The sequence below is a fragment of the Phoenix dactylifera genome, chromosome 2 (genome assembly GCF_009389715.1).
Source record: "Phoenix dactylifera cultivar Barhee BC4 chromosome 2, palm_55x_up_171113_PBpolish2nd_filt_p, whole genome shotgun sequence".
Classification (NCBI taxonomy): domain Eukaryota; kingdom Viridiplantae; phylum Streptophyta; class Magnoliopsida; order Arecales; family Arecaceae; genus Phoenix; species Phoenix dactylifera.
In genome coordinates, this window is record NC_052393.1 from 3,543,157 (window position 1) to 3,552,749 (window position 9,593).

General features: G+C 42.7%; 1 protein-coding gene across 1 annotated transcript; it reads right to left on the minus strand.

Annotated features, from left to right (window-relative positions):
• Positions 1-278: 278 nt before the first annotated feature.
• On the minus strand, positions 279-4,381 carry LOC103706152 (auxin transporter-like protein 2). The gene is made up of 7 exons (XM_008790165.4): positions 3,939-4,381; positions 3,654-3,839; positions 3,440-3,552; positions 3,126-3,309; positions 2,917-3,014; positions 1,665-2,130; positions 279-1,055 (listed from the first exon to the last, which is right to left on the minus strand). Exons 1-7 carry the CDS (start codon positions 4,110-4,112, stop codon positions 684-686), a joined length of 1,593 nt encoding a protein of 530 aa, XP_008788387.2. The 5' UTR covers positions 4,113-4,381; the 3' UTR covers positions 279-683.
• Between the last annotated feature and the right edge of the window lie 5,212 nt (positions 4,382-9,593).

Below are 9,593 nucleotides of genomic sequence, written 5' to 3' on the forward strand. Positions count from 1 at the left end.
TCCTGCCCGTGACAGGCAGGTTTTTAGACAATCCAAACAAGCCACCAACTATCTTTTGGCGCATGTGAAATATTTAAATCTGCAACACTGTTATTTCCAGTATACCTGAGATTCTTTTCCCTAAAATCAGAGTGTCTCACTGGCTAAAACTGAGCTACTGTGTATTGAAAGGGAGTAAAGCTTACGAGAACCAAGAAATGGCAGGGGCTCTCCTCCTAAGTAGCTAGCAATAAAGTAAGGCATTCATGCAGAATCAAATGAAAAAAGGAGCATGAGAAGAAGATAAAGTTAGAGCCAGCTACTGCTGCCACATCATATAATAACACCATACGGCTTACATTTCTCAATCGACAAGCACAAAAAAAGGAAAAAGAAAAAACTAGAAGAGCAAAGTAGAATGACAAAAAGAGGCGCAGCTGCTGCTTTAGTAACACCTCATGACTCTCTCTCTCCCCCCCCCCCCCCCCCCCTTCCTCCTCTCTACCAAAAAAAAAAGAAGCAAATGACTACTTAGCCTACCCCGCGCAGGGCTACCTAATCCAAAGGTTCAAAGTGGCCTTCCTCTTTTCACCACACCAAGCCTAGTAGCTCAAATGGGACAATGATAATGAAATCCAGGTTCATGGGTCATACTTTGGTCTCATTTCACATAGGAAAGGCTTTGTAGCTGATAGTACAGCTTCTCATGGGCCATAATGGTGGTGGCGGCGATGGTGATGGCCAGTATAAGACGGCAAGGGCGACGGAGAGGGAGCGATACTGGAGATGCTTGGAATGGTGTAGTTATGAACAGTGGTGGGGAATGGAGTAGTGGACGGAGCCGGAGTCCTGGTAGGGAGGGGAAGACCTAGTGGTGATGGTGGTGGTGGTGGTGGTGGACATTGGTAGCACTTGGTGAAGAGGCCGAAGGTGTCAATTTGGTGGACGAAATTGGTCACACTAGCCCAACCCCCGAACCCGAATCCCACCACCAGCACCCAACCCACCACAAATGCGTTGATCGTGTACATGCCAATCCACCTCCCGACAAACCTCGGTGGCGGCTCCACTGCGTTCTGCAAGGCACCACAAAAGACGTGTTAGCGTCCATAGAAACCTATACTTAATTATAGACTCCTAGGATTTGGGATGCCTGCTTGCTTAAAGATGATGGTATTGCTTTTGCTTCATGCTCTGAATTTTCACGCACTACAAAGCATATATTGCTAAAGTAATCCACTAAATTCGGTTTTGCAATGAGATTTCCTTAATTACATGTTTGCATGCATTTAAAATATATATTTTTTGTACAGAATTAAAGATTAACTCGGAAAAGACTACAAACTAACATTAGGTACAACAAGTTGCTTTCCTCCAAAAAAGTGAGACAGCCAAGTCCATATATTAAATATATTTAGTGTAATAAGATCTATTTTGCGGGCCCCATTCGTTTCTTTGTACTAAGTGGACTTGGCTTTTTGTATTAAGTGGATGCGGAAATCTTGTCTGACATGCAAGCAAGCATAATAAAGTAGATATTAGTTAGTGAGTTTGCTATCAGGCTTTTAGAGACAAAAAGTAATGTGACCTTTCAGAGGGGCTTAATAGAAATAGTTCTATCTGTCAAGGGTTTCTATGCAATAATGAATTTTCTTAAGAATTGCTTTTGGGGGGAAAAAAATGACCTCCCGGGCTGAGGCGGAGCGGAAGGTGAGCATATGGGCTAAGGAGGGGATGATGTAGACGGTGAAGCTGACGAGGAGGGAGCCGACGGTGGAGTTGATGGGGCCGAAGAAGGGGAAGATGATGGCCAGGAACCAGATGGGAACCACGACGGGGAGCCGCGCCGCCGCCCGCTTGCACAAACTCCGGCAGTCGTGGAGCCCCACCAGCTTCTCCCACACGAAGTAGAGAGGCGTACACGCGAACCCGAACGTGATGAACTGGTGGATCAGCATCAGCACCACCGCCGCGTCTCTCCACGCCGTCCGCGGCAGCAAAGCGAAAGCATTCGAGTGGTCGAGTAGTAGGTCGCCGAACGCCCAGTAGACGCTCGCCGCCGATGGCAGAGTCAGCGTCAGCACGTACAACGTTGCGAGCAAGTAGATGGCCTTGAACTTTTGAGGCTTCCACATAGCATGCATGATCTCCCTGATGACGATATATGTATAGTTTTTATCTTGTTAGTACTCGTGAGCTAATTCAGCTAGTGTTATTATTAGCATCAGTAACACTATTTGTTACTTGTAGAAACACAGTAAAAAAAAAGGGATTGTGCAGGAGGTCGATTGGTCGAGATGCATCTGTCTTAGTCTAGCATGCAGGTGCCAACAGTAGATGCTACTGCCTCCTGCCTTAAAGGTGGTAGTAAAGCTAAGCTTGTTTGACTGTCAAAACTTACCATGGATGTGACAGTGGGAACTCGTATACCTCATCATGCTAATACTATTTCACACAGAGAGAGAGAGAGTCTTGGGATTCTAGCTTAGAAGAGGTTGGAGCACTGTGTTTGTGATTAATGGATGAGAGAGGAAAGAAGAGAGCAGAAGAGAACAAATGTTGCATGCAGCTGTCTTTTCTTTATTTTGGAATAAGATGATTAAAGAGAGCATATGAACAGGTGTACGTAAGAAAACCTCAGGACCCTTTTTGACATGGTGAAAGTTATCTATCTTTGATGGTGCATTAATGATATTTCTTCAAAGTAAATAAAGATAAGATAGGAGTGAGAGTGCTGTGATTAGGTTGGAGGGGAGGAGGGGTATAGTGGTCCCATTATCTGGTCAAAGAAGCAGACAGGTTCAGATGATGCATGCATCACAAGCGATAAAAAAATTCAGAAAAAAAAGAAAGATAAGAAGAAGCGGGCAGATCACGCCAGATGGGCAAGTGGGTTTGTTTATTTTTGTTATTTTGATGTAAGAGTTGTCGCCTTACACTGTAACAGCGTGGCCACCGAAGGTGTAGAGAATGTTTGTGGCGCCAGTAAAGTAGAGAACGAGCTTAGCCGGTCCCGAATGCTTCACTCCCTCCACCTGGCGTCATTTCACCACCCAACATCCCACGTTTCAAGAGACAAGCTAAAGAAGAAGAACCAAAAGAGAAATGGGCTTGGCGATCTTGTGATTCTCAAGAAGACTGCATACCTGGCCATGAAGGAGGGAAGCAACAGTGAGATACCAGGCAGTGTAGGTTGTCATTAGGAGGCCGAGGAAGGACCACATCCTGTAGTTGTGGAAAGATGGGATGAACACTGTGGTGGCACAGCAAGCCCCGAATATATAAGTCCATGTCCTCTTGTCCAGCTTGTCATTGATATAGTATATGTTGCTGCCACAAAGCAGACACGGAGACAACAATAGATCAGCTCTCTACGCTTTAACCTTCTTTCTAATAATCTTTAAGATAACAAAATTAATAAAGCAAAAAAAAAATAAAAATGAACAAGAGCAGCAAATACCTAGCACAAGCAATGAGCTGAATGACAGATCCAAATAGAAGAAAAGTGCAGTTGAAGGCCAAACCCACATTCCTCCAGTGCTTCCCTAGAAGCCCATCTAACACCTCGAACCACTTTTTTCATAAAAAATGCAACAAAGAAACAAAATGCCAGGTAAGGAAGTGGCCATCGACAATTTCTAAGCTTAAACAAAGAAAAGTGGAGAGAGCAGTACCTGAATGACATGGTTCCTGAAGTTCACCTTCTCCCTCTCCTTCCGAGTCCTATACTCCACATAGAGAATGCTGATAAGGTAAGCCGTCCAGCTCCCCATGAGACCATAGAACAGTTGGAAAAGGATACCACTCATCATGCCCAGCTGTGAAAAGGAATATGGCAGTGTAAGCAGCACCTGGGCCACCTGAGAACCAAACCATACCAAATTAAGTCTTAGTCCATATTGGGGCGAGAAATGAGAAGAACGGAAGGGAAACAAGTAGGGAAAGGGTGCGTGTTGAACCTGGTTGGAAGCACAACTGAACCAAGCGTCATAGGCGGAGCCGCCATGCCAGAGGAGGCTGGAGAGCCTTGACTTGACGGTCTTGGACTCCCCCTCCTGCTCCATCTCTATGTACCTTCCCACCATCACCGTCTCCACCACCTTGTCCTCGTTCCCGTTCGAGGCCGACTCCATCTTCCGCCTTGGCTTTGCGTACTCTCTCTTCTAGCTCAAAGTGCTCTTGTTAGTTATTCTTCTTTCTCTCTCTCTCTCTCTCTCTCTCTCTCTCTCTCTTTCCCTTCCTTGTTTGAGAACTAGCTGACGAAATGGGATGACTAGCAAGCTACCGTTTGGACTCCAAGTGGGAAAGAAGGGGGTTGGTCTTCTATTTATACTGCGAGTGGTGGGGAAGTGAGGTAGTTTTGAGAGGGGTTCATGAGCTCTCTCTCTCTCTCTCTCTCTCTCTCTCTCACGCAGCTCAGAAGAGAAGAAAAGAGTGAGGGAAAACCGGCTTTAAGGAGGAAACAGCCTGGTTTTTGGACCGTTGGTTTTTTAAATTAAATAAATTTTAAAATTTGCAGTGATGGTAGCGTGGTTATCCTGCTCCGCACGGCCGGCTCGCCCCGGTTCCCGAGTTAGTCCTCCACACCCGGACCACACCATCGTTCGCGGATCGTGATTAATTAAGAACAAAGCCATTTAAAATTGCTACGCAGCTTGTTAAATATTCCACCACCTTCCTCCCCCACCCTTAAAACCTCAACCCACATCGGTTACTCCCCGGATAGGTCTTGAATACTTATATAAGATCAAAAAATCCAAATAATACTAAGATAAAGCTTGGCTCAACCCACGGTCGCTTATTGGATCCATTCGCTTTAGAGGCAAAAGCCGATCCAACCCAATTCGGTCATGTATTCCTCCTCATCCATTGCAGGCCTGGGGGGGATCATGGTTTCTTTCAATTCGGATCCAGTTTATTCTATAACTCTGTAATTTCCCCCTGTTTGAACCAGCTTGTAAACACTATTAACATTGTTCGGTCCAACACCAACTCAAAAATTTCCTTCAACAACTAGGAGAGGAGGGATTATATCAACCACACCACTGATATCAATATTGGGTAATTATACCCATTTCTACAAGCTATCTAAAGATACAAAGGTATATTTGGCTGCCCAATTTGACCGAGAGTTCAGGTTACTCTAGGTTTGAGTTTGGATGGATCGGAACCCAGTGAGCCCCTGATATTACCATTAATTAACTTATTGTCTGGCACGTCCATGATGGTGATGGATGGCTATGATTGCCGAACTTTTATTTGTCTCGTCAATTGTGGGTAGGGGGGCGCAAGGGCAAATAAAAATCACTTCCATTGTTTTGAATTGGGTCCGTGTTAATCTCGGAACTGGAGAGACGAATTTCCCATGGCAACGGACATGTGCGAACGGTGGAAAGGAGGAAGACCGCATGATTGCATCCGAGCGAGCGTGTTCGCTTTAATGTGGGGGAGGGGCCGAAGGCTGTGGACGGCCACCAAAGGCGCTTTACCACATGGGGGGCCGAAAAGAAGAAATGGGCCCCACCGCATATGTCACGTGGGGGCCCACAAGGCGGATCGAGTGTTTGGGCCGTGCGCCCCGGGGAAACGGCAAGCCCCGCAGTAACATTCCCTCTTTTCCCTTATTGTGTTTCCCTTTCTTTTTGTCCTCTCAACGCCTGGTGCTCCACCCCTTCTATTGGAACGCATCCCACACACCCCACATGGTGGAATTCTTTTATCCCCAACTTGTGTGTCACTTCTTACATCAATATATAAATATTTGGGGCTGCACCATCTTCATGACATATTTGTCATGCCTATTCTTTCTTGCCCTTATTAACTCAAAAATAGTGGAGGTCATAACTCAAAACAATCATGCAATTTGATATAATGCTGAAAGCTGGGATTTTTTTTGTTTTGATACCTTTTTCCCTGACCAGGCTTGTTAAAGTTGTTGGGAGATTCATGTTTGAAGCATGATGCTCCAAACCTCTCACCCTAAAGACACAAGTTATAAGTCCACTATTTATCAAAGTCAGGTGAGCAAAACAGAGTTTTTTTTTTTGGATAAAAACAGCATTTCATATAGATCTCACATGAGTACAGCTAGACAAGTCAAAAAAAAGAAAATGATACAAAAGAGAAGGGATATCATGCCGTATATCTAAAGATGGAGAAATAACCAAACTTCAGTTTAGCCATTTGTTTCAGCGTGATTGGTTACACAGAATTGATATTATGCATCCACAAGGTCTGCACCAAAAATTGGACAAGGAATTGTATATCTTGGACCTCTCAAAAAAATGTATATCTTGATTCGATGTCAATGTTGTCAGTATACCAATTAATTCGCATTCTTTCAATAGTTCAACATGCTAATGCAAAACAAGATGAGCAATGTTGGGCAATAAACTATTAGTAGAGAAAGGATCATCGATATTTAAACTTTAAGCAATCTTTGTAAACCGTTTATGTTTGTCTGCCTATGCTTGTTTGTTAAAATCAAGAGTTGATGAAATTTACAACTTTCTCCTTCTTCGCCTTCATAACTTTGTATAAGCAGCATTAAATCAGGGCATCATTTTGGGTTTCTCTCAAGATGATTATACTCTTCATATAATTGTATGTTTCATAACTATTTACGAAGACGGGGTTGAATAACAATGAGCAGATAATTAAGTTCATGTTTAATTCTTGGAAGAGGTGATTCCAAGTGTTTGTTATGGGTAGTTCTTTATCCTTCATTTGAAACAACTGGCTACTCTTCCACAAGTACTCAACAAGGGGAAAATGAATCATGTTTGATAAGGAATTCAACTCTAGGGCCATTAGCTTTTTCGTTTGAACCTTGTGTGAAAATAAGAAGAAGATCAGCATTTTCTCAGGAAAAAGAAGCCAGAAAGACAGTTTAATATGTTTTTTTTTTTGGAGTAAATGGAGACTAATGGGGAATAGTCTAATATGTTAAAACTACAAATTCTTTAACCATATTTGCTGCATCACTGCATGCACTATTTGTTTATCAAGTTACCTACTAAAATCTTTCAAAATCACATGAATTGAAACAGTAACGAGCACACATTATTTATCTTGGCGTCCGATCCCTCTAATGCCATGATATATGTTATTTACTCTAGTCTTATGGTATTAGTTGATCTTGTGGTGACAACGTTCATTATAGCAATACATACTACGTCATATCTGGCATTCTGATGATAGTAGGAATTATAAGAATATTTGACAACATTACAGCTACGAACATTCGAACTTTAACGGAAATTTAGGTTTAGCTTCATGGTAGGTCCGCACAATCATCGCAAGTTAGCATGTCTTTGACAATTCCAGTCGACCTAAATGCTAGGATTACGTATACAAATATTCAAATAATAGCTTGCTTTTGCACATGCTAACGCTAAATTTTGAAATCAGACTCTTTCTAATTGCACTACCTTTGTCTTTTGTTAAGAGTTCTTCCATTAGATCATGCCTGCAAAATTCTAAAGCTTTGGCTTGTCCATATACAAAAGCATGCTGCAGTGAGGTTATGTTCTTTGTAGCTAATTTTGGATTGGTAGTTCATACCATATGATTAGCAATGATTGAAGCGCCACTGCTTCAGTCTCTGCTTATATTATCCTCTTATTCCTGTTCTCAACATTGATATGCTAAAAACTTTTCATCACAAAGGTGTACTAAAGCTGGTTTCAAATTGCTTTAGTGGTGCTGTTTTCAAAAGAAAAGCCTTTACAAGATCACAAAAGTTTGACTAAATAAAGCCATCTTCCACCTTTAATTCCTAGTTGGAGTTCAGTTAAATGACCCAATCAGGTTAGAAACCAGTGACCACATTCATTCTAATTTTGAAGGCAGAGAAAGGTAGAGAATGGATACAGAGAACTCCAAACTCCAAGAACTTAACAAAAGATCCTTTGGTCCAGCTTTGTAGAGCCGGACTGCACATTAATTTCCTTGGTGAAATATGGGAGTCGCATAAAGTGCAGACCTTCTCATGACTTGTTCAGAGTCCTAATGCGCTGAGCATGTGGTAAAGGCTCTCTTAGCTTTTGGCAAGCCACCATCTCAGAGCAATGAATAACGAAAGAGCATGAGGGGTTGAAGAGCAATTGTGGGACTCGGGAGATCCCACCTCACTTCCCAACAATGGCTGTAGGAGTCCATGATGGTCCCTAACTCCATACCAAAGCACACATTTTGCCTCTGCCGTATGCACAGTATCATTAGATCTCTTGTCATCCCCTCCACAACCAACATCATGTTGTCTTCTTGAGGGGCTCGATCCCTTTTCCTCCTCCTCACCGCAAGATGAGGGGTTCCAAAACGAAGCTCCCACTCTAGCTATCTAGCATGGAGAGATCTAGAGAAATGTGGTCAAAGCTCTCAGGTTTTCATGAAATGCGATCCAATCCTTTATCAGCATTGCGTAAAGAGGCCTTCATTTAAGCCAAAAAGGAGGAAAGCTTTGTTTATTGTTTAAGTGGTTCGTCTGACTTTGCACTCAATGGGCTTACATCACCAGAGGGGACCCATATGGGAGAGCACGAGAGCAGGAGTGGGACAATGTGTGGTGCAAGGAGATCATGAGCGTCATCTCCCATGGAGGAATCTAGTTGAAAAGCTCGCAAGCATTGACACTGGCAACAGCTCTCTCTCTTCCTCATGCTCATCTCTCTATCTCTCACTTTCTGAGGGATAGAATAACAACATAAGAAGACCATGTGAGGCTGTCCTCCTGCTGCAATTGTAATGGGTTGCTTTGTTATCGCCTGGAGCCTGGGAGAGATTGTTCCCAGAACTGCATGTACTTTCTACTGTTCTTTTAGACAAATTGAGATTGTTGATAGCATTGTTGTCTGTACCCTTAACCAGTTGTGAGATAGTGGGGATGTTTAAGAGAAAAAAAATGGCTGGAGCGAATTGGTCGCTGGTATTGGGCAATTGGTTAAAGGTGGCTTTGCGTGTGGGATAATGAAATTGCAGGCATTGTTAGTGATGTAATTTGCTTGGTGTGAAAGCTTTGAGCTATTTCGGTTGGGCCTGATGCCTGGGGTTCACTAGTTGATACCATCTGACGAATGATTTTTTCTAGGTTTATAGATGTTATCTTTAGATGCATTATTTATCTTTGAACCAGTTATGGTTCAGAGTAATAATGTACGCCAATAAAGAAAGGACGCAAATAAATCCGGGATTGCTAAATTAGAGAAGCTCATTCATTTATATAAGCTATAAGCGCCAAGAACACTCCTTTTTACAAACCATGTTGGAGCCAAATTTTCTTTGATGATTAAAGAGAGGCCAAAAGGAGCCACCCAGCTTTCATTACTAGAGATAAAAAAGAATTTGCATCTTGGAAGAGAGAACAAGATCAATTAGAGAGATAAAGGGATGGATAATAATAACCTTTCATCAAACAATAGGAAGAAAGTAAGAAAAATTCTTGATTTTGTTCCAATCTTCCGTCAACTGGTAGCTTTTTGTGATTGCATAGAATAGACCACATACCGCAATTTGAAAACCAGCATAAGCAATAGAAGTGATGGAGGAGTGCTTGTTAAGAAAAATCCTAGTATTTCTCTCTTTCCAAACAGTCCAGATCATCGCCACAAATAACA

Coding starts and splice junctions, on each gene's coding strand:
- LOC103706152 (XM_008790165.4), bottom strand. CDS start 4,112: ATGGAGTCGGCCTCGAACGGGAACGAGGACAAGGTGGTGGAGACGGTG. Junction 3,553..3,653: donor TCAGGAACCATGTCATTCAG/GTACTGCTCTCT, acceptor TTATGAAAAAAG/TGGTTCGAGGTGTTAGATGG. Junction 3,015..3,125: donor CTTCCCTCCTTCATGGCCAG/GTATGCAGTCTT, acceptor AAATGACGCCAG/GTGGAGGGAGTGAAGCATTC.